Source organism: Artemia sp. Qi Xiang Cuo, chromosome 19 (assembly GCF_049724085.1).
Source record: "Artemia sp. Qi Xiang Cuo chromosome 19, ASM4972408v1, whole genome shotgun sequence".
Taxonomy (NCBI): Eukaryota; Metazoa; Arthropoda; class Branchiopoda; order Anostraca; family Artemiidae; genus Artemia; species Artemia sp. Qi Xiang Cuo.
Genome location: NC_142812.1, coordinates 8923793 through 8950493, shown reverse-complemented (window position 1 = coordinate 8950493; position 26701 = coordinate 8923793). Strand labels below are relative to the sequence as shown.

The window sequence follows — 26701 nt, the reverse complement described above, 5'->3', positions numbered from 1 at the left end:
AGGTAGTTTGATCTCAACCAAGAGTAACCATAATTGTAACTAATTTTAAATGAAAACAACTAGACAATAGCCAATAGAAACTATCTTTCATTTCAGAACAATGGCCAAGGCAATTATCGATACAGAGTTTATAACTATCCAGTATGCAAAAGAAAACATGATATACTCTGCAGCAAACCTCATTGTAAATAATTCAGGGGAAGAAGTTTTTGCAAAAAAGTGGGATGTCAAATATGATTTAAGGAAATATAACATAGAATCGTATCGTTTTGGACTACGATTGGCAAATACATCCAAATATCGACCCGCAAGAGGAAAATTGGGAATAAAATACAACGGGAGAAATGGAAAATGCCTTCAATATAAATAGCATGAGACAAGAAAATTGCAAAAAAATATTAAAATAGGTCGCATTGCAATATAAATTAACACATATTAATTCTAGAATCAAACAGAATGGTGCGACTAATGAATATTATGATAATCTTAATTGTTTGTGCAGCAGCCAAAGACGTCGTAAATCAGGGAATTATACCGAAGCATGGGAACTACCCCCAAAATAGCCGTAATGTATGAAAAGTATAAATTCTCCTATTCAAAAGAAAGACCAAAGATAATCATATGCGGGAAGCCAATGTGGAGTGTCTTCAGCTCATTATCAAGTGGAATATTTAGTTGCTTACGAGACAGAAGCTCATTGATTCCCCTAGCCATGAGGATTTTCTTAACCCTGAATTATGGGAAAATTATTAGACCACGTGGGAAAAGTGAAAAGAAAGATCACAATGAGTCGAGCGAGATACAGAACCTACACCCAGAACTCCCAGATAACCCTTAAGCCAAAAATAAGGGAGGACATGATCGAGCAAATGCTAATAGATGTACCTCATTCGTCATGCCATGTCCAGTCCCACCTCTCTAATTATTGTTTGCGTAAAACCATGCAGCTATCACGACTAAATATGCGTCTCATAGGCGGCATGGACGTGCGTAAACAGTAAAGGCTTGAAAGTTTATAGTAAATCTAGACCTCTAATTAAACCATGTAATCTACCTCATATTCATATTCAGTCTGACTAGATAGTTGAAAATTAAATGGAAAATTAGTCGAGTGTTGAGGAAGGTTTAGAATAAGTTAAACGCTGAAACATGTGCTGAAAATGTATATAAGTATTATTCTGGAAATTTTCATATTATGTTATTTTTCCTTGTACTAATCATTTTTTTCAATGATTACTCAGCTTGTCTCGTAGTAATCAAGTATTGCTGCAATATGCTAAAACGATGAGAATTCCTTTTGTGTTTTATCTTTAAGTTTAACATCGGTCTAATTAATTTAATATCGTTGGTGTGATTAATTACGACTTATGCTTCAAATAATAGTCCCTGTATAATGTCCTATGAATTATGTACTATTGCCTTATGTGTCTTAACCTATGTGATTGCAAAAAGCATATGATTTTGCCTAGGTATTTATATTCTAGGAAGCGGAGTAAATCAATGGAAACTCAATCATGGTATACGATCACGCAACTCAGATACAACTTAGTAGCATATACTTTCATCATTCGTCAACCAACGACAAGTACTCACCAAATGAATCCCTAAAGACAATATTATGATGACAATCCAGTTACCATAACCTAGTACCAGGTAACACTACTTCAACAATATCGTCGAACAAGAATACCCCATATATATATATATATATATATATATATATATATATATATATATATATATATATATATATATATATATATATATATATATATATATATATATATATATATATATTTATTGACGATTATCTAGAAAACCACCCCGACCCAAGCATGTCGTAAAACAGCATAAAAATCCGTCGAATAACAATCCTTAGATGGCAAGGTCCCAAATAATATATACCAAGGACCAAGAATAATCCTGGAGGTTAATCTCTCAATGATTACGTATCTTAAACCACGAGCCAATAACAATGTGTTGAAACAAGATCCTAAAATTAAGTTTTGACCCTACCACAGTCATTATTAGATGTCGCAAGGCAGCCCATCCTCCATAAAAAGAAGACCCAAATATGAACAATTTTGTGGGAAATATAAACTGTATAAAACTGTAATATAAACTGTATATAAACTGTGTGGGAAATGTGTTAAATCTTTCCCAAAATAAAGTGTACAGAAAAGAGACTCAACCCAACTATTAACACTGTAATCCCAGTGACTAATCCCTCAACGATTGCGTATCATTGAACCACGAATCAAAGACAATGTGTCGAACCAAAACCCTAAAATCAAGTTTTGGATCCAATTATAATTACCTTTATATGTCGTGACGCAGCCCATCGTTCAAATAAGAAGAGCCAAACGTGAAACAATTTACGGGAAACATAAACTGTACGCGTATTAGATTTTCCCGAGGATAAAGTGCTCAAAAGAGATACCCAGCCCAGCTATTAACAAAGCCATCCCCTGTAATTTATCCCTCAACTGATATGTACCTTGTAAAAATATCAACGACAGGATATGGAAATTGACCATTAAGTTAAGTTCCAATCCACCCGCAGACATGGGAGTTATATTCTAAAACACCAACCCCTCGTACATGATTTGAAAACCCATGCATGAACACATTTATGCAGGAAGTCGTACTTATAAACATTTTGAAATTTTACACCAATTATGAAGTGTAGCGATAAAAATTTAGTACTGTGACAATTGCGGTAATGAAGATTGACCGCGTCAAATGTATTCTTAGGCTTTAAAGCTATGAACTTACACCTTATAAGTTCTCCGATAGAGTCACTTATAGCGCTAAGGACTGCGCCATATGTAATATTATGATTTAAGGCAGAGTGCCAATCGCGCCCCTCGCAGAAAGCGAGAAAATAAAATATGTAATTATATAAATGTAACCTCCTTTCCATGGGTTATCTCAAAATCAATTACCTCTTATATTATGTAGAAATCAGATCCCTGGGAGCGCTACCTTGGAGGCATACGAACTAGTTACCTGTGGTGTGACTATATACAGACATGTAAAGTAAAATAAACACAAATAGAAAAGCAATAGATTCATTGTAACTTACATTTTAGGTGTACAGCAATGCTCATTTCAATTGACGACAATTAGGAGCAGAGATAATAATATTGACTGAATTGCAATGCCTGAGTGCCGAAATAATTCTGATCATAATAATCTTCTAAAAAGCACTTTTACCCCACTATCAAACGTGGTTTTTTGTCCTGCGCTCTAAAAACTGGCTCACAATGGGCCCAAGTGGCCCAAGGATGCGAACTCTTCGTCCAATAAATTGTTTTAAATATTTCTGATAATTCAAACGTTCACGCCGCTCTTATAATTTAAACTTCCTGAGAAAAATTGTGTGTAGCATCTTTTTTATTGCCCACTATCTTAGCGAAATCCAAAACTGGATAGCGCCGTTCTTTGTCTGAGGCTAAAATGCAATTTTTCTCTTTGCTGATTAAGGACTTTTCTTTTTTTGAAACTAGATTTAAACTTAATTAGAGGAAGTCGGAATTATCTTTAGAAAGAAGGAACTTTATTTTTTTTGTATTTTAAATATATCATATTTTACTCACGGTACATATTACCCTTCCCATTATTTAATGACGTCCCGTCATTAGGACTTGCTTGCCTTTGGGCTTTTGAAATGTTCGCAATTTATTAACTATTTATTCTACATAATTTTGATTAACATTGTATAATTTCATATTTTTATTTTGGCTTAATCAGGAGTGCTAAAAATTTTCTCTATTACTTTTCTTATTTTATTCTACATCCGAATCTAAAATTGATCTACCGGACTAAGATTATTCATGGTTCTAGGCTAGCTACTATACTAAAGATTTTTTTTTTCTACATCTAACACTGATTACTTTTACATTTCCAAGAAGGTTGGGACTATTCTACCTTAACATAAGATTTTTTTTATTTTGCTGGTTTTTCTTTTTTTTTACAAGTTTTTGTTTTATTTTGCTCTCTATAGGGCACACTTCTTTCTATCTGCGCTATATTAAATGAATAGCACGACAACGCTACACATAGCTCTATCTGAACATCTAACACTACATATAGGAACGATTTTAAGCGCACAATATTGGGTTTACCATGTTCACTGGTAACATTAGAACACTTTCACTGGGGATGTTTGTTACGCAACGTTAATGATAGGATATTAGGATTTTTGAGTTATCAAAGTTATTAAGAAGTAACATCTGTAAATTCACACCTATTTCATCACCTTCGAGTCTCTTTAGCGTACTCAATCCTCCTGTTGTAAATTATTGTCCTTCACTCCTTTCGTCTTGGCAAAATTTTAAAAGCACTTATAATATAGTTTCTTCATGGAACAGTTCGAGCATAAATGTGTTCACACGACGAGCTTTGTCTAATTGTCAACTGGGAAATGATGCTTCCAACTACAGGTGTGGGAATGTACTATCAGAGTTCATTCTCACCTGCTTTTTGATAGTTCATAGGGTGCCTTATCATTAAAGGGTCGAACACTGAGAGTGCGTTCATTTTCTTCTCTGCATATCATTTTTGGGATATTTTAAGGCACATAGAGAATGTATTTCTCATATAAAATTGTTCATTCATGCACTTAGAGATCACGGTTCTCTTGTAAAAGTGTTAGTGTATGGAATGCGTCTATTAACCTTTGCGGTGATTCCTAGATTAATGACAGGGGAATTGAAGTTTGGATTTGGAACAGGTCGACATCAAACTATAGTGACTCCTTCAACATATTGTCTTTAACTTGTAGGAGGGGTATATTGTCACTGACAGGTTAGTCACTGGGGTTAATTTTGGTTTCTGTAATTCAATGGTTGGTTTCCAGGTCCATTTTTCAGAAATTATCTCACAATATTATGGGATAACAGAGATACGAACTTTCCACACAGAGGGGATAGGATGGATTTTGAGAGATGGTCGAAAGGGATTCGACGCGTGAATCTGCGTCATATAAATAATTTTGGGGATCATTAAATATCATAACTATACAGTCAAATGGTTCATGTGTCCATAAGGATTATCATGGGTGATATTTAGGTACTTATATCTTGTACTGGTCGATGGGGTTCTCAGGATTTATGTGATTATATAGTTCGATAATGCACTGGATACTGAGATTCAAATATAATGTTACCTGATACGTAATGTGGTTCATGGTCGAGGAAACAACGATCAAACGGTAGCTGTAATTTTCGTAGACGTAGCTGGGATGAAAATTGGCTGGAGTCTATGGTGAGTACTCTTCGTTGGTTGAGGTACGATGAAAATAAATGATACTAGGTTGTATCTGCACTGGACAACTCATTGTAATGATCGATATCCAATATGTCAATCCACTTCCTGTAATAAAAATAACAAGGCAGAATCACACGTTCTTTAAAACCAAGTAGTCTTAATACATAATAAACAATACGATTGGATGCATTTTAGGGTGAAGATTACCCTAAAAGATAATATAAAAAGCTACACTGATATTACTACGTAACATTGGTTTTAATAAAACGACATTATTATCATGTTGGTTTCATATACATATAATTCCCATTGGGAAATCTAAAACAGAGATGTCTTCAAATTTATTTTGAGAAAGGAAACAACGATAAAAGTTTTATTTAATTCTTCAATACTTATTTAATTTTCCCTTAGATTTAAAACAATCCTTTAAACATAAGTTACTCTACATTATTAAGTTTGAGGTCTAATTTTACAACATATTTCATGCCTGCATTGTTCACGCACGTCCGTGCTGTTTAAGAGACGCATGCTGCAGCGTCATAACCACACGGTTTTACGTAAACGACACTTACAATGAGGGAACAAGACATAGCAAGGACGAGTGGAGACCTCTATGCCCACTCGTTTTCTAAGGTCTTCCCTTTTTCTTGGCTTAGACGTTCTCATGGAGTTCCGGGTTTAACTTCTGCATTACGGCCGTTTCGCCGTGTTCTTCTCTTGATTTTCGCCTTCTTAGTCTCAGGATTTCTCCGTAATTAAAAGTCAATAAGGTTCTGATGGTCAGGGAAGTCGCGAATACGAAACATACGGTCAGTAGTATGTTCCACCAGCAATTGGTTGAGAATAATCCGTATCTATAGTCCACGTACGTTAATCTCTGGTCTTCATTTGTAAATAGGGGATTCTGGGAGTCTAATGCTTCTCTTATTCTTGTAAGCTCTATTCTCCCTTTATTTTTTTCTATTTTGGACCATATTGAGGTTTTCATTTTCTAATTTTCTATTTTGAGAATAGTAAACGACAGGTTAATTGCCTTGAAATTGATTATTTTGGGACTTATTATCTTTGTGCTCGTGGTAATTAACGGCGTTCGAAAAGTAAACTCTTTAGTTACAAGTCGACATCCTTGTTTTATGGTTATCGTACCTACATCTTGTAACAGTAATTATGTTTTGTAGCTTGGGTCTATTCTTTCTGTATTATTGTAACAAGACAAAGTTCCAACAGTTTCTCTTGGAACAGAAAATAACCAAAGATCATTTCTTAAATAATTTCTTAGAACACACTGCTTTTCCATTAAAAACAAAAAAATTTTTTAAACACGAAAAACGGGTTTTAATTTTCTAAAAAGCAGTGAACTACAAACAATTAATTATGCACAAAAGCTCCGAATATTTCGGCTCCACATCCGGGAGCCTTTCTCAACGGGAAAAAAAAACAACTTAAATTACATTACAATAAAACATACTAAACACATAAAGAGAACGAAAAGCAAAAACGAAAGAAAAATATAAATAAATAAGAAACAAAACTCACATATTAATTAAACACTTCCATGCACTGAATGTCTTTCAACTGGCCTCCTCTCAGTATATAAATGGAAATATATTAAATAAACAATTCCATGTACTGAATGTCTAAAATGATTCTACTCGCCTCCTCCCAGTATATAAATTGAAATATATTAATTAAACACTTCCATGCACTGAATGTCTTTCAACTGGCCTCCTCTCAGTATATAAATGGAAATATATTAAATAAACACTTCCATGTACTGAATGTCTATAATGATTCTACTCGCCTCCTCCCAGTATATAAATTGAAATATATTAATTAAACACTTCCATGCACTGAATGTCTTTCAACTGGCCCTCTCAGTATATAAATGGAAATATATTAAATAAACACTTCCATGTACTGAATGTCTATAATGATTCTACTCGCCTCCTCCCAGTATATAAATTCTATATACTGGGAGGAGGCGAGTAGAATCATTATAGACATTCAGTACATGGAAGTGTTTATTTAATATATTTCCATTTATATACTGAGAGGGTCAGTTGAAAGACATTCAGTGCTTGGAAGTGTTTAATTAATATATTTCAATTTATATACTGGGAGGAGGCGAGTAGTATCATTATAGACATTCAGTACATGGAAGTGTTTATTTAATATATTTCCATTTATATACTGAGAGGAGGCCAGTTGAAAGACATTCAGTGCATGGAAGTGTTTAATTAATATATTTCAATTTATATAATGGGTTGAGGCGAGTAGAATCATTATAGAAATTCAGTTCATGGAAGTGTTTATTTTATATATTTCCATTTATATTCTGAGAGGAGGCCAGTTGAAAGACATTCAGTGCATGGAAGTGTTTAATTAATATGTGAGTTTTGTTTCTTATTTATTTATATTTTTCTTTCGTTTTTGCTTTTCGTTCTCTTTATGTGTTTAGTATGTTTTATTGTAATGTAATTAAGTTGGTTTTTTTTTTCCCGTTGAGAAAGGCTCCCGGATGTGGGGCCGAAATATTCGGAGCTTTTGTGCATAATTAATTGTTTTGTAGTTCACTGCTTGTTAGAAAATTAAAACCCGTTTTTCGTGTTTAAAAAAATTTTTTTGTTTTTAAAGATCATTTCTAAGGTGTATGAATATTTCTCGCTTAGTATTTCCTATCACGGCTTCTTTCAGTTGGACTATCAAAATCGTACTGGCATGGTACGGGTAGACTTTTAAAAATTAAAGGAAATTATTCGAATTAATCATATGAAACTTTTTAATTAGAATTTGTTTTCGGGAACTGATATATGTTGAACAGACGGTGTCAGACGGTTTTGATTCATGCGAAGCCATGATATATGTTGAACAAAATTTTTCTATAGAATTTATTATAATTGTATGATTTTTACTTGTGAGCTAAAAGTTTTTAAATTATTATTCCTTTATGACGCCTATCCATAAATTTTTTCTTGGATTTTTAAGGGTATTTTAATCTGTCCGGTTTCTTAACGGTTCTACCTGACTGTGTCGTTACTTTTTCTTCTGTTTCTTGCGGTTTTTTGTTTTTAGGTTTCTATAGCGAAATACGATAAAAATTTTTGTATTATTTTCTAAAAAATTCTTGCCCTTTTAATTTTTTTTCCTGCGCGTGTGCGGCTGCTGAAGTCGGTTTTGATTTCTCTGCTTATTGAACTACTATGTAGTTTGATTAGCTGTCAGAGTCTTCGGAACTGGTTTCCGATGATTCTCTATTATAAGTTATAGAAGTTGCACCTCGCATTTATGAGGTATCCCCTCCCCTTCCTTCGTAAATTTTAACTCATCTGGAAGTAGAAGGTTTATTCTCTAAGTCCTCGCTTTGAGTTTTCAACTCGGGAGATTTGAAAGATTCTTGAGAGCTTTGAGAGGAATCAAGAGTTTTTGCGGGGTTCCTCCACTGTTTAAATGCCATGTCTTCAGGGGGGTGGGGCATTCTTTGCACTAGGGTTTCCCTCCATGAAGTCCATTGTTTAGGTTTGACCTTGGACTCAGTTATATCATGATATTGTCATTGCTGGTCATCCTCGGGAGTTTTGTTCTTAGACAATGTACTTTGATTTGTTTATATTGGGAAATTTATGAAATCCATAGCTTCTCGCAGATTTGTTCTAGTTGAATCTTTGGGAGGAGTTTACTTTACAGTAATACCCGGAGTTTCTACATCTCTGTTCAATTCTTCCTGCAATGACAGAGGCCTTTCTATTGGTGTTGCAGGGGAAACCATGTCGTCTGGAAATCTTTTGGGGGGACAAGGGGGTCGAAATTCTATCAGGGAAAAATTGGGTTTTTGGAGATATTGTATAATCTAATTCTCCCGCGCTCTCTGATGATGAACTTTTTGGATTTTTTGGCGTTTTTATTCTCTCTGATATTAGGGATTTTCTCTTGGGAATAACTATATTTTTCAAAGCTAAAAATTCCTCAAAGTTTTCCTCATCGCTCTCATTCTCGAAATAGTCTTGCTTGAAATTAAAGGGTTTCAGCTATGCCAATCTTGATTTAGGGGACTCATTTTCTGCATCTGACGAATCAGTAGACGAGGGACGCGGTACCCATCTTTCCGGAAATGTTGCTTTTTTTATTCGGCTAACAAGTGCTTTGTATGTTCTTCCACTATCAGGGTTCACCATTTTAAAGGTATAATCGTTATCGTACTTTTTGACTATTCTTTGCGGTCCAAAATATTTGTTGGAAAGTTTTTTGCCTTCCGTTTTTGCCTCGTTCCTTAGGTAAACGCAGTCTCCTATTTTGAAATCTATACTCCCCTTGACTTTGGGTTGATTTCTTAGCTCTTGGTTTATTTTACATTTTTCCAATTCTTCCTTAACTATTTTATAAGTTTTCCTCATTCTATTTATGAATTCTTGTTTGTAATCCTCCGAGTTATTATAATACTGCCGAGATTAAATAATCTCACGGGATTCTAAAATCACGACCAAAAAGTAAAAAAAATGGATTGTCTTTAGTTGTTTCTGAATAAGCAGTATTGATTACGTTGGTTAAATAGGGTAAGAATAGATCCCAATCGTTCCTGTTGTCTTTTGTATAAATGCTTAACACATTCGAAAATATTTTATGCCTATTTTCTATTTTACCATTAGCTTGTGGGTGATATGGGATTGTCACCTTTTTCTCTATGTTAAGAAAACTCATTAAGTCTTTTGTTACTTTTGAAACAAAATTGCTTCCGTTGTCACTTAAAACCTTATTTGGAATGCCAAATTTTAAAAATAATTTCGCTAACGCTTTACTTGTGGCGTAAGCACCTTGACTTTTTAATGCCTTTGCAAAGGTAAATCCGGAAAAGTGATCTATAACTGAAAGAATACAAGTGTAGCCTCTATTCGAATTAGGCAATCCTCCGCTGGTTCCATATAAGTCAAATGAGACAATATCGAAGGGGAATCTCGCTACTGGGACTCTTCCCATTGGAGGATTAGGATAAACTTGGGGTTTTTTTCTTAAGTTACATGCTTCACATGCACTTACAAATTCTTTAAGTTTTGTTATTCCCGACGGCACGTAAAAATATTATTTTAATTTATGGAAAGTTTTCGTTACTCCTAAGTGTCCTCCTATATCTGAATGAAAATATTTGAAGGCAGGTATTATTAAGTTTTGTGGTAATACAGGTATTATTGAGGTTTGGTTTCTATTTGTCTCAGCAGTCACGATTCTACATAGTATTTCTTCATCGTGATCGTAGTAAAAATTATCTATCTCTTTTCTAAGAGTTTTGAATTTATCCGGTAACGTCATTCAAAAAATAATTAATAAGTGCTACACATATTTCGTCCTTTTTTTCTTTCTTTTTATATTTTCTAAAGATAAGGGACAATAGTTAACCTTATTTTCTTTTACTGTGTCATTGTCTTTGTTTTTGTTACATTTATGTTGGCTCTTAGTATTGAAAGCGTCAACTTCATTTTCCTCAGCCTCCGACGGAATACTTTCTGGGTATCTACTCAAAAAGTCACAAGCTGCATTTTGTTTACCTTTTAAATATTCAAGTTCGTAATCTAGGTCTTGGATTTTCATAATCCATCTAGCTAGAATGCCCGTCGGGTTTTTAAATGTGCGCAGGTAATGCAAGCTTTTATGGTCTAATCGTAGTATAAATTTTCAACCAATTAAATAGTTTCAAAATTTGTCCAAGTGGTGGATTATAGATAATAATTCTAGGTTTGTGGCGGAATAACTACTTTCGCCTTTTTATAAAGTTCTACTCGAATAGCATATAACTTTTTCTATTTGTTTTTGTTTAGGCGTTCCCTCTAGAGGATTAGGGTTTTCTACCGGGATAATTTGCGAAAGAATAGTGCCAATGCCCTTTGAACTAGAATCGGTTGTGACCACGAATTGTCCGTTTTCGAAATCAGGAAGTGATAATATTGGTTCAGAAGTGAGTGCCTTTTTGAGACGGTCTAGGGAAGTTTGAGCTTCCTGGGACCAGGTAACATTTTGGGAGTTCCCTTTAGTTAATTCCGTGAGGGGTTTCGCAATTTGGGCGTAATTGCGCACGAATTTTCGAAAGTAGCCAGACAGACCTAAAATTCCTCTTAATTCGTTCATAGTTCTTGGGGGTTTGAGGTTTTCAACACATTTATTTTATCTGGGTCTGGGGATATCTCTCCTTGTGTCACTACTACTCCCAAAAATTTTATTTTAGGTTGAAATAAATTTACTTTTTCAGGCCGGCATTTTAAATTGCCCTCTGAACTTCTCGAATATTTTAGCTAGTGCTGCTAAGTGTTGTTCAGCGTTTTCTCCTACGCATATGATATTATCAATAAAATGAATTATACTTTTCAATCTTCTTAATAGGTGTAACAAGGGTCTACATAGCGCGCTTGAACATGTTTTAAGTCCAAAAGGTGCTCTTAAGTATTTATATGAACCACATTCAGCTGTTGAAAACGCAGTTTTATAGACATCTTTTTAGGCTATTTTCACTTAGTGGTAGCCTTGGGTAAGGTCCGAAGAAGTAAAGATTTTATTTTTGCTTGAAATAGAGTCAAGAATTTCATCTATTCTTGGTAAAGGAAATTTATCGCTAACTACTTGTTTGTTAAGGGCTCTATAATCTACTACAAGTCTAAGATCACCATTCTTTTTTGGTGCAAAGATCACTGGTGCACTATACAGACTTATACTGGGGCGTATAATTTCATTTTTTTCTAATTCATGAATTTTATTTTTTACGATTCTTTGTGCTTATACGGCACACGATATGGCTGTTTCGCGACAGTGCCACCAGTTGTAAAAATTAAGTGTTAATAAAATTGTATCAGTCCGATGTCATATTCGGATGCGGAAAATACATCTTTAAAATTAAGTAGTGATTTGCATTATTTTTTATTAGGATCTAAGTCCTTAATATGATCCATAGTAAATTTGTTTAAAAATTGCGATTAAGTTAGAGGATATTTGTTAATTGAGGTTTTAATGCCGTTAACAAGGTTTCTTTTGGAATTCTCCCATCTATTTAAATCATTCTCTGATGAAACTTGGATTTGGACTAAACACGTCCCCTTTTTTATTGTAATTGTGTCATTTTCATGGTTATTTGTTACCCAAATAAAACCTTTTCGTTTGTCGTAAGATATAATCTGTTCCTCGCATAGCAGATTTTCAGGGATCTCATTTGACGGGGTCGCAAACCATATTTCAGATTTGCTATCCACTGGTTCAATCATCTGTAATATTTGAATTCTTTGCATCGTTTTGGGAGGGACTTTTGTTTTCCTTATCGCGAATCAGTAATATTTTTCTTTATTTTCATTGTCTATTAAATTTAGACTGGCGCTATTCGTCAATAGCATTGGCTGTGCCTGAACTGCAATGGGGGTCACTACTTTTTTCTATATTTCCACTATTTTGTTGATTTCGTTTCACCTGTACTGCCGCATGTCTCCTATTTTTATTTTTGCAGATTCAATACACTTATTATTTAAGTTTACTTCATCTCTGCAATGTCTCTCAGAATAATTGAACAAATTTCTGACTATGCCATGTCCTCCTTGCAAGACATGAGGTTCAAAAGATTGCGACATTATACAGTCAGAATGTTTTTTCACTGTTATGTTGTCTTCGTAACCTCTGTTACAATTTCTTAAGGTAGAAATTTCTTCCCCTACCTTAGCTGGGTAGACAAGCCTTTCGTTAGCCACATCTAATAGTACTCTATTAGACCTTAAAAAATTTGCGCCGATGATGGCTTCGTACGGAAAGTTATCGCATATTATAAAATTTGTTGAAAAGATTCTATTATCCCTTTTTATGTTTAGGCGAATTGAACCTTTTGCATCCAATTTATGCCCTGTCACGCTAGTTAAATTGGGATTATTAGAGTTCCTCTGTTGCCTAATATGCGGAGGCAACATATTAAATACGCTAGAGTTTATGATACTAATCGTTGCACCAGAGTCAATCAAAGCTTTAAAGTAAACATTTGCCGCAAACAAATCATTAAATATAGGTAACTTGTTATTAATATCACTACAAGACGGTACTACTATCGGTTTGGACCTATGAAACATTCTAGGTGTCCTCTGGGTCCAATTTGTTCTTCCGAGGGGCCTGACGAGTTTCCCCGTGGATTTGTTTCGTACGTCAGTGTCTGCAATCGAGATTCAGATATGTGAGATTTCGTAGGCATATCTAGTTGATTTACATTTGTCTGCCTTCGCCATGTATTATTGCTATAGTTTGGATTTCTTGCGCCAGTGCCGGGTGTTGGCGCTGACAGCAAATGCCGTTGGCTTGAAAAATTTTTATTTCCCGTCGGCCGATAATTATTTTGTCTATTGGGGGGAGGGTTATACAAATTTGGTTGGTACGCGTTGTAAGGTACTGATTGGCGCAATCTTTCCTCACTATAGCCTAGTGCACCATCGGCGCTAAAATTTGTTCTTCCGAACAAATGGTTGCCATAATTTTGCGTACTACCGACAGCAATTCTTGGTATGCTATGGGAGACATAACGGAACTCCCTTGCGATGTGCCCAGGTCGATTACAAATATAGCATCTTCTTATTTAAGGGTTATTTTCATAACTAGATTGTTTGACAGGCTGAAAACGTACTGTTTTCTGCCTAGCGGGTTCTTGCGTTTTATTTCTTTGTGGCACTGGGGAGTTATCCCTTGAAAAGAAATTGGGATACGCCTGATTGCCCTTGAAGGTCATGTTTGCGTTTGATTCGCCTAGGCTATTTATTTTTGCTTTACTGTGATTAGCTACCATCGTATCAACTTCGATCAATCGCTCTACCTCCTGAACTGCAAGATCCAATGTCTGAATATTTTTGGATATTACCATTCTATAAAGTTTTGGGGGTAGCCCTTGCAAAAAGGTATGTAATATGACTTTTTCATATAGCTCTCCCAAACCTTCTCCGTATTTTGCTTCTACTGAAATACGTATATTATCAAGATATTCCCTTATATTTTGTGAATGGTCAAAGCATACCATTCCGTGTTTTCATTTATTTGTGGAACTTGTTTCGATAAATCTGTCTTTAAATGCCGTTAACAATTTGTCCACCGTGTTTATTGGCAAGTTGGCGTCATCGCCTATAGTACATTCCATCTGCTTTAGAAAGTTTAAAGCCTGGCCTTTTAATCTTAATAGAAGCATATCAACTAACGTTTCTAGCTCTGTTTTTGTTAATTCTACAAACTACAATCTTAATAGAAGCATGCCAACTAACGTTTCTAGCTCTCTTTTTGTTAATTCTACAAACTGGGCCAATTGGATATTAAATTCGTCAATATCTGATTGTCCATTGTACTGTGGAATAGTCTTTGCTATTTCTACTTTTTTTCGCGACCAACTTTTGCGCCTTTAATTGTTCGTCTAATTCTTCTGACCTTTTTTTTTGCGTTTGAATAACTCAAAATAAATTGATTTTTTCACTTAACCTATTTTGCGGGAGGCTATTATCTCCTATGAGATATTTTAAAGGATTTTCCTGTAATAGCTTAGCGGTTATAGGCCTAATCACTTTACTTATATGTCTGTATTTCTTCAATAATTAGATTTAAATTACAAAGTTTATAGCCTAATCATTTCGCATGATTTTCTCCAATTTCCGACTGCGCTATATGTAGCGATAAAATATTTAGTACTGAGACAATTGCGGTAATGAAGATTGACCGCGTCAAATGTAATCTTAGGCTTTAAAGCTATGAACTTAAACCTTATCAGTTCTCCGATACTACTACTACTACTACTACTAACAACTCATCGCAGCACCAAGCCGCCTGAGGCCAACACAGCTACGCACGCTGCTCCTCCACCCCAATCTATTCAAAGCCTCCCTTTTTACATCCGCCAACGAAGTTCCCATTCCCTTTAAATCTTTCTTTATGACGTCCTCCCACCCCAGACGGGGACGACCTTCTTTCCGTTTAGCCCTAGATGGTTGACAAAAAAGAACAATCTTCGGCAATCTGTCATCCTTCATCCGCACAACATGCCCTAACCACCTCAACCTTTCTTTCATTATAGACCTAGAAAGCGGTATTGAACCACATTTTTCGTATAGCCTATTGTTTGAAATACGGTCAGTCAGCCGGGTACCCAGAACAATCCTTAAGCAATTTCTCTGGAAAACATCTAGCAAATCTTCATCCGCTTTTCTGGGCACCCATGCTGACCATTGTCCATTGTCATCACTGTAGCTTCTAATATTCTAATCTTTGTTTGCAGACTTATCTTCCTATTCTTCCAGACTTTTTTTAACTGTGAAAAAACACCCTGAGCCTTGGCTATTCTACTTTTGACATCTTCACTGCTCCCACCATTTTTACTAATAATACTAGCAAGGTAAGTGAAGCTGCCCACCTGATCAATCTTTTCATTACCCAACGTCACCTTTTCACCTTCACTTATTCATAGCCTTAGTAACTTAGTCTTTTTAACATTAATTTTCAAACCAATACTAGCACCCTGAACTCGCAAAACCTCTAAAACTTCATTCATTTTGCTCACACTTTCATCTAGGATGCTTAAATCATCAGCATAATCCAAGGTTACTCTTTCAAATTTCTTACTGAAGAAAAAGAAAAATCTTAATAGTATGGTGATAGGTTAGATAGCAAAACTGGTTTTTTGGAGTAAGCTTTAATTTTCCGGGTTTGTTGGATCATTTTAACGCATAAAGTACTGTGTTTTGTGGCAAACTCTTTTCAAGAACTGTGCACATTTATCAAAATAGAGCTATTATGTAACGAAAAAAGAGTGTATGGGAACAGGCCGGTTCTCAAAATACTTTTTGGTGAAGGGTGACATTTAGGAGATATGGAGCATAGTTTTAAAAATTGACCGACCATATAGAGAAAACACAAAAATGGTGTGTGTTCGCGATCTGAAATCTGTGATGGAGTGGTCCCAACTTGGTTGAAGTTCAGGCCTCAAAGGTCTATTTTCTTCATACCCCAGGTGGCTTATCTTTTAGAGTCTCACCAATAACCACGACCCCAAGCCAGAACTAGGGTCTTGGTGATACCAGGATTTGAACCCGTATCTCGAAGGACATAGGATTGCAAAATCAGAGTGCCATCCATTTGGATAGGGTGGCTCATCGTGTGTATTAGAGATCATTACAATACTGAGATTCCCGAGGAAGAATAGGAACTGCTGTCCCCTAAGCACGTTACTGCACATGATTAAGCATGACCGAAAAGCAGCGTATAAACATTTTTTTGGAAATGATTTAAAGCGTTAAATGTAAATAGAGCCATGATTTGTGATAGAATATAGGGTAACAGTCCAGAAGTACCATTCTTCTGAATGAAACTACTACTACAACTACTACTACTAACAACTCACCGCAGCACCAAGCCGCATTAGGCCAACACAGCTACGCATTCTCCTCCTCCATCCCAATCTATTCAAAGCCTCCCTTTTTACACTCTCCCACGAAGTTCCCATTTCCTTCAAACCTTTCTTCATGACGTCCTTCCACCCCAGACGAGGACGACCTGTTTTCCGTTTAGCCCCAGACGGTTGGCCGAAAAGAATAATCTTCGGCAATCTGTCATCCTTCATCCGCACATTGTGCCCTAGCCATATCAACCTTTGTTTCATTATGGCCCTAGAGAGTGGTATTGAACCACATTTTTCGTCAACCTAATGTTTGAAATACGGTCAGTCAGCCGGGTACCCAGAACAATCCTTAAGCAATTTCTCTGGAAAACTTCTAGCAAATCTTCATCCGCTGTTCGAAGCACCCATGCTTCAGAGCCATATTTGACTAATGTCATATATGTAGCTTCTAATATTATAACCTTGGTTTGCAGACTTATCTTCCTATTCTTCCAAACTTTTTTTAATTGTGAAAAAACACTTCTACTTTTAACATCTTCGCCGCTCCCACCATCTTTACTAATAATACTACCAAGGTAAGTGAAACTGCCCACCTGATCAATCTTTTCTTTACCCAACGTCACCTTTCATCTTCACTTATTCCTATCTTTAGTGACTTAGTCTTCTTAACATAAATTTTCAAACCTATTCTAGCACCCTGAACTCGCAAAACCTCTAAAATGTCACTCATTTTGCTCACGCTTTCCTCTAGGATGCTTACATCATCAGCATAATCTAAGTCCATGACACTTTTTCCTCCCCATTTGATTCCGTGGTCTCCAATTGCCTTTCCTGTGCTCCTTAATGCAAAGTCCATCAAAGTAATCCATATAAAGGGGGATAGAACACAACCCTGCTTAACTTTTGATTTAATGCAAAACCAGCTGCTAACGTTTGAATAAAATAAAAGCAACACAGTTATATTCTTCATTTTATGCTCTTTTCATAACTTTATTATCATAACTTTACCGACAATGTACTGATATAGCCCTAGGACATATCAAACAACTAAAAGAAAACACTAAAACAATGAAATACTTATTTTATAATATGCTACATGTTTCTGCTAATCTGCTAATCATGTTTTCTTCCATTGTTATCCACTTTTTAAAATCATTTCAAATAATATTTTCAGCAAATAACTTCCTGAATACAAAAAAAAACATTTTTTACAAAGTACGAATGACGAATAACTAGATTCAACCAATGGAAAAATGCATTATTAGGGCATTTGTAGGACCATCATAGGGGGTGGGGTGTGGCAATGTCAGGGCAACGAGTATTATATTGAAAAGGAGTATAAAATAAGGAGTCTTTGGTACTGCTTTAATGTTATTCCTATGTTTCCTTCAGAATATTGGTATTTTTAGACTGCTACAGACAAGGGCATATCCAGAATTTGTGTTCAGGAGGATTCTTTTTGGGGGAGGGGGGGGGGGTTGTTACAGAAATTAAAAAAAATGTATAAAATTTTTTTAAAGCTTTTTTTACATTTTTACGAATCGAACAAAAAAAATCGGGGGAGGGGTAAAAAATGATAGCCCTTTCCCCTGGAGAAGGCCTTAGTACTGAACACAATCCTTGTTTGTAATCCAAACACTAAAAAAAAGAAATTAAATATAAAAACGTTTCCTCGTGCTCATTTGAAAGCTTCAAACAGCTGGCTCGCTCAGTGGAGCAACTACAGACGCAGACAAATATTAGCATAATTATCTCTTATCTCTTTCCAAATTGACAAAAGGGTACGGTATTCCCTTACAGCTGTTTATATGGATTTTGCCAATAGTGTTTAAACATAATTCAGGTATCATTGTGTCGGGAAGTCACGGTTAAACAATCTTCGTGTATAAAGAAAGTCGTTAGCTCTGAAGACGGATTTATTTGTCAAAATGACTTCAAAGAAAGAAGATGTTCTGTTGGATCCGGATTACAAGCCTCCAAGTCTGCCGAGCAAGTGTACCTGGCACATAGGAGTCAATCCAAATGACTCTCCTCATACGAAGGAGGAATTGTAAGTAATTTTGTTTTCCTTTTTTTGTTTTTAGTATAACTGCTTGGTAAATTTCGGATTAAAGTAATACTAAGGTAGCAAAGAAAGAGATACACTCTTAGAATCAGAGTTTCATCCAACTATAACATTCCTTTGCATCACAAACGAACTTTAACCCCCCCCCCTTCATCTGAAAATATATACAGTGAATTGTATATATGCAGTAAATTGATCACTCATTTTTCAAATGGATTTAACGGTTTATCAAAATAATAGAAAATCATTATATAGCCTATATACAATTCAGGGTATATATTTGAACACTAGCGGTAGGGGAGGGGGAGTTCATTTCCAACCCAAATCAATGTCAAATTTGGAATCAGAATGAAATTCTTTTTCCAATGATATGTGTATTTCTTAGTTATCTCAGTATTACGTGGGGTGCTACCATTTCGAACAACCGTCACAAGCAACAAACGTAATTTCGTCGACAAGGAAAATCCGTCAGAACCACCAACCGTCACAACATCGACAGTCATAACATCGAATCGACAGTCACAATTGCTACCCGTCAGAACGTCGACAGTCATACATCGACACGTCAGGAAACCGACAAAATCCATCAGGACATCGACAAAAAAATTTATAAGTTTGTATAATAGTAATAAGTATATAATAGTTTAGAAACAGAGGTAAAATTCTACTTTAGTTACTTTTGGCTGTCTTAGAAAGGGGTTGAGTTAGGAAAATGAAACTTTCAGGGATGGGTCGAAACGAATTTCAGCTATATATTAGCACATCAGGGGGGTAGGGGGTAAAGCATAGATATATTAAATTCGTAACCTAACCTAACCTAGGTACCTTTCCCCCCCTAAACCCCAAAAAACTAAAGTTTAAAATTTTAGAGGTTATGACGGATTTTGTCGTCCTGACGTGTCGATGTTATGACTGTCGATGTTGTGATGTTGGGGATTCTGACGGATTTTTTGTCGACGTTTTGACGGATTTTGTGGATGTCCTGACGTTGGATGTCCTCACGGTTGGATGTTATGACGCCTTCCCGTATTGCTTTAGTCGAAAAATTTGAAGGCAATTTGAATGCAAGGCCAAGATTTCGAGGAAGCAAAGGCGTGAAGCTCCTTGCCTGTTTGCGTACACCTTTAAAAGTTAAGGAGATAATGTTTCCTATAGTAGTTTTTGCATTGACATTCTTGTCGAACACTGTCACTATGATCGTCCAAAAAGCTGATGCTGTAGAATTGAGCAAGAACTTGAGGGTATCTCAGCTTGTCCTTGGCCTTTGGTTTCACAGGCCAACATTGACCTTACAAAATCAAACCCACTATCAACTACATATTTTGTATGCAGATACTGCATCTTAACTTTGCATGCCAAAATGCCCTAGGCGCACCATATAAAGCTTCTAGTAGTTGTATGTTAAAAGTATGAATTTCCGAAAATAATGACTCGATTAATAGGCAAAAATAAGAGGCTTTTGGAGGGAATGTCTGGAGTTGTGACTGGGTTGTGCACCCCCCTCTCCTCTCCTCTTAAAATATTGTCTTATTGGATTCATTTTACCAAAACTCATTGGTTACCCTGCCTGAACCCTTTTACAACTTAGATGTTAGTGTAATCGCGTTTTAATCATAAAATTTTGCAGTTGCAAAATCAACCAGTTTAAGCATTATGCAATCTTATATGAGTAAACAATGTTGAAGGTTCACAATAGGTCATTTATAAACAACCTTGGTATGGCTCTTGTCTTCTAGACCCGTCAAAAGGTACTGTATTAGCATAAGCAAACTTGTAAAACACCCCCCCCTCCAAGGTTATCTGGGTACTGTTCTATTAGCTGGAAAAGACGCGAAAAGGGAAGTTTCGTTACTGCTAATGAAATAAAACAGACTAGGATGGAAATGTAACAGTTTACAAACGAGTTTTGGCTATGTGTTTGCACATTAGGAGGGTGGGGGGTAAAGCATAGCATATATTAAATAGGTGACGTAGCCTAAACTAACCTAACCTGGGTACCTTTTCCCCCCCTAAATCCCAAAAAACCTAAAGTTTAATATTGTAAACGCAGTGAGCATTACAAACAACTGTTTGCAATGCTCGGCATACGAATTCTCCGTTGAAAGAACCTGTTGGACTAGTTTCTTTGATCATCATCGCTATGCAATATCTCGCGGGTCTCCCATCTAATAGAACAGTACCGTTATCTGATATTGATGAAAATTGCACCGCCAATGTCTGGGGATATCCGAGAAACCTCAAAAGGGGTAAATAAGACTAACGCATTAGAAACTGGGGAATTAAAGGGCTTTTAAGGGGGTTTGATGTAAATTGTGTAGGAGTGCAAGTAATAAAACTAAAGCACTATCTACAAAATGCATAACTGGCGGCCCGATGCCAAACTAATTCCAAAAATCTTTATTGCGGATAAATAATTTTTTGCTTTTAGCATAAGCAAACTTGTGGTACAAATAATCTTTGTTCTTGCCCCAAGGGTACAATACTTTTTTGGCGAATAAAAGACAAATTTTAAATTAGGATTTGAACGAACATCACCATTTACCACTTAGGCGCTGATGTAGTTTGGTTTTATTACAGAATTTTGAATTGACAATGCCAAAAAAAAATCGAATTAGACACTTACAGAAATCTATTCAATAAAGCTTTAGTCATAAGAATGTGTAGGTAATTTCGAAGACACTGCCTTTCCATGATGATAAATAAAAGTTCAAACAGGAATAAATCTTTTATTAGACAGTGATAATTCACAGAAAAATACTGAATATTTCGGTCACAAGTGCAGTGACCGAAATATTCAATATTTTTGTGAATTATCACTCTCTAATAAAAAAGTTTATCCCTATTTGAACTTTCATTTATTGATAAGAATATGGTAAGAATTTGGATGTAATAGCAGTTAGTTCACGGGGAGGGGGGTCCATTAAAATATTACCGATTTTTCAAACCTGTATTTGCGTTTTCGAAACTGGGCCATCCTAGTAAAAAGAATAAAAGACACACATTTTAGAGTTAAATTTTTAAAAATGGGAAAGTAATGAAAGTAGAAGTCCCTTAAAACATATCTAAGGTCACCCCGAAATATTTCTTGGGTCAAATATCCTTTTTCTTATGAAGGGAACGAGAAATTAACTTTTTGTTCATTTTCATTGTATGTTCTTATGATCTTGTAGTTTGAAAGTTTTTTTGGCTCGTTGCATTTTAAAAGTTTTTTTTATTTTTTATTTAGGATATTTGAACATAAATAACGGTTTCTGATGTCCTTTAAAACCCGGGAGTGATTGAGCAAATACCATATTTTTTACTTCCAAACCAATTAAAAAAAGAAGAAAAAAAAGATTTAAGTTAATTGCATACAGACATGTCTGGCCAGAGAATACACAGGGCAGACGATAGATCTTCAGACAATTAGTGCTTATCTGGTTAGAAAAAGAAAACTGTACAAATATTTATGGAATTATCAAGGTCTTAAAGCTTTGAAGATTAGAGAGAAGGAAAAAATCAACTGTTTTAAAAAAATTGAAAAAAAAATAAATCGATTTTTGTGTGTAGCCTATCTCGGAAGCTCAGGATTTGGGGATATTTTGAAATCAGTCTCTCCAATTTTTTTTTTTTTTCAGAACAACCTTTTTCTTATTAGTTCATCTCTATTGAATTTACTTATAGGCGTTCTCAAGTTATCCAATTTTTTGAGTGGGAGGGGTGCTAATAAAAGTATTTTTTCGCAGGGGGGCAATAATTAGAAAGAAATATTTGATAATTCGACGAAGAAATGTCCATATAAGCTTAAGAAAATGTAGAGTTTCTATGCCTCGAGGGTTCCCTCTCCTACGGATGTCCTTGGCACAGTTATCACCAAATTAAGTATAAAACGAAAAAAATGGGTTATTTTATTTCATTTTCTCTCTTTTGCTTTACATTGGATCGAGAACAACGTAACCCCTTTTGCTAGAAGTAAACTATGGGTATATTTGATCACCTCTTGTAAAAATTAGCCTATGCACTCCCAAGCAACTAAGGCCTAACTAGGTTGAACAGACAATTAGTGATTAGATTGTAACTATCTGAAACTCTGTACGAATATTCAATATATATATATATATATATATATATATATATATATATATATATATATATATATATATATATATATATATATATATATATATATATATATATATATATATATATATATATATATACATTTCTTCTAGATTTGAAGAAATGTCGGATTTTGCTTGGGCTTCATTTTCGTGGATCGTTACCTCTGACTTTGGAATATTCCAATACCTAGGCCCTGTGAAATATATAAAATACGCATTGGCATAATCATCATTTTTATTGTTTAGTTTCAAGTCATGGAGTGGCAAATCAACAATTTCAGTTGAATTAATAAATTTTATCGTGAATTCAATAAATTTTTTCGTGTTATTTTGTAGTCTTAAGTCACATTTTTGCTTGTAATTCAATGTGATATGTTGCTGTTTCTCGTTCCATGTCTTTTTCCTTTGCTGTTCAGAGTCATTTGTTATCTTGTGTAATTTTGCACTGGTCATATATACTAAATGTTAATTCCTCCTTCCTGTTTATCAATCATAGACTCACATACAATAAATCAACACTTTTCTTCATTCCATTGTAATTTTGCTTCGTCTGCTAACCGCTCATGAACGCTAAACTAACACGTTCCTTCATTCCATTGTAATTTTGTTTTGTCTTCTAACCACAAATCTTACTGTGCATTATTTTCGTTTGTGATTCGATATGGTTTTTCCTGTTTCTTGTTCCATGCCTTTTTTTTAGCTGTTGAAAGCAGATTCGTTATCTTATTTAATTTTGCTAACGTCATAGATACCTACCAAAATGGCATAATCATCGATTTATTCTTTACTTTTAAGTCATCATTACCTCCGACTTTGGAATGTTCGATGCCTATGCCCAGTGAAATATATAAAATACAAATTGGCATAATCATCATTTTTATTCTTTAGTTTCAAGTCATAGAGTGGCAAATCATCAATTTCAATTAAATCAAGAAATTATGTTGTGAATTAAATTCCTCATTCCTGCTTATCCTTTACAAACACTAAAATAACACGTTCCTTATTCAAATGTAATTTTATGAAATATCTAAATTACGCAGTAGCAAAATTATCATGTTATTCTTTAGTTTTAAGTCACATTTTCGTTTGCAATTTAATGTGATTTGTTGCTGTTTCTTGTTCCATACTTTTTTCCGTAGTCGTTTAGAGTCATTTTTCATCTTGTATAATTTTGCACGTGTCATAAATATTAATTCCTCCATCCTATCTATCAATCAGAGACTCACACGCTGAAATAACACGTTCCTTCATTCCATTGTAATTTTGCTTTTTCTTCTAACAGCAAATTTCGTTTTGCAACATTTCTGTTTGCAATTCAATGTCATTTTTGCCGTTTCTTGTTCCGTTTTCATTTTACCGTTTGCCGTTGTCATTTTGCCGTTTTCTTTGTGTTCAGAGCAGTTTGTCATTTTGTGCAATTATGCATGTGCCATAGATACTATAAACGGTACGATCACTCCTATAAATTTTGTTCCCAAAATTAACGCTCTAAACAAATTTTCCCAAACTCGTGACCTATCTAGATCTTTTTGTTTTTCAGGTTATAAAATGCCAGAGCGCCAACTTGGAAAAAAAAATATGGACCCGTTTTCGCGATAAATATATATATATATATATATATATATATATATATATATATATATATATATATATATATATATATATATATATATATATATATATATATATATATATATATATATCTTATTTTAGTTGAAGTGTTTATATTGAGGTTTGGTTTTTATATTGTCCTTTGGACTTTTATCTGTTTTTTTTTATTCTGCACTGAGGACGGTTGAGCGGAGGTCTCAACCGACATATTTTCATACTTTTTTCTTCTGTTTTCACTGGCTTTATTGTCCTCGTTACTCTCTTCTTTCGTTATCCTCGTTTCTCTTCTTTGCATTTTTTTTTGTTTTTTCATTAAAATATTAAAAATCTGCTTGTTTTCATGTTTTACGTTTAATCTTTAACTTGTTTTCCTTATAAAATTAATTGACTTTATTCTTTGTTTAGAAAACCGAAGCCCAAAATATTACCAGATATTTTACATGGAATAAATGAAACACCTCTAGTCCGACTGAATCGTATTCCAAAGTCTTATGGAGTCAAATGTGAAGTTTGTAAGTTATTTTCTAGTCAAGTGATTTATTTACATTTTAAGGTATGTTTTGTTTAACTGGTTAGGGTTTAACCACTTTAATCCAGAGGCCCAGCTGATAATCAAGTTGTTAGAATTCGAATTATTGCGCCCTTTAAATAAAGCCTTAGGGTTAGGGTACAACCACTTTAATCCAGAGGCCCAGCTGATAATCAAGTTGTTAGAATTCGAATTATTGCGCCCTTTAAATAAAGCCTTAGGGTTAGGGTACAACCACTTTAATCCGGAGGCCGAGCTGATAATCAAGTTGTTAGAATTCGAATTATTGCGCCCTTTAAATAAAGCCTAGACAGTAATTTTGCCTCTTTTTTTTATAACAGCCATGTACAGTCGGCAGACATAACTGGTTCCAAAATTTATACCATAAGTTGCAGTTACGCTTTCGACCTGCAAAAACCTAATAGCATGTATTGAATCTTGCGTGTTAAAAATTCCTTAATATAAGTAACAAAGGGTTAGATCTGATAACATGAATTTTTGCATTAAATGTGCTTGAATGTTTGAATTTGATTATATTGAATTTGACGTGTTGAAAAAATCATTATATTTGTTTCACTGTTTTGCGCAACCACTTTAATCGGGGTACCAAGTTGATCAGTTTAAGTTTTGAGTTGAAATTGTTACGCCTTTTTTTGGATTTTAAGTAAGGCTTAGACAGTAAATTTTACTTCTTTTGTGACTGCCATGCAGATTTGGCAAAAGTAACTGACCTTAGAATATATAATATACAAGTAGCAACTGTGACTCTGACCTACACAGGCCTAATCTTCTGAATTGAATAGGGTTTATTAGATATCTGAATCTAAATTATAGTTCTTTTTGTACCCTGCATAACTATTACGACAGCATGTTGGACGACAAGCATAATCGAAGAGAAATAAACCATGGTGGATTCTCTGTTGTAACGACTGTAGGTAGTTACGTGTTATTTCGACCACACTCAAGTTCTTGATCTGAGTAAAACCAGTTTCTCTGTCTGTATTCGGGGATAATAAGCTTAGCCTGAACGAAATAAACTACTATGAAGGTATATTTTAATTAAATATTTAATAAATAGAGTTAGTTAGGTATCTAATATAATGCGTTCTGGGCGGCATATTTTCCATAAATCTCTGTTGTAGTTTCGATAATTTTGTTACTAAAGTGTTGTATTTTCATCATATTTTGGTATATTTCCTTATGATTAAACTAACTTCACTTCTTGAGTGGGGTCGGGATAACACGTAAGTACCGGACTGTATAATAAGAAATTCTCACTTAGTTGAATCGACTTAGGTATCCGTCATGTGACGTCAAGTGTTTTTTTTCAGAAACTGACACGTTACGTTCACCAATTATATAGGTAGATTATATACTTCAGCGTTGCTGTAAAAGCAAATTTGCTGTGAGGAGTTTTATCGAGGGGTTCGATGGAGGCCATGTTCTCTGAAACAATTAGTTATAGTCCATTGGGGGGGGGGGGAGCCGCCTGGATAAAATAAAATCAAACTTGAGTATTTAAAAGTATATCCCAGGTGGGTTAAGCCGAATGCAAGCTTATGTCAAAATATTCAATTATTACCAGTCATATCTGGAAAAATAAATAAGGCAATAAAATGCCACAAAGCTAACTGTCAACACCAAAATTTTTCAAAGGCACATCTTGTAAGATAAAGTCAAAATCAATTTATGAAGTTAAATATATGAACAAAATGAAGGGGGAGCTGACACTTTTGAGAAGGTTGAAATAAAAC

The 26701-nt window shown here is 34.8% G+C and overlaps 1 protein-coding gene across 1 annotated transcript in view; it reads left to right on the top strand.

Moving 5' to 3' along the window:
* The first annotated feature begins 18451 nt into the window (after positions 1-18451).
* Positions 18452-26701, top strand: part of LOC148940466 (cystathionine beta-synthase-like) — a 65255-nt gene continuing 57005 nt past the window's right edge. The window contains exons 1-2 of the mRNA XM_089105514.1: positions 18452-18692; positions 24824-24930. Coding sequence (XP_088961640.1) covers positions 18571-18692; positions 24824-24930 — 229 coding nt within the window. The 5' untranslated portion in view covers positions 18452-18570. The remainder of the gene's footprint in view (positions 18693-24823; positions 24931-26701) is intronic.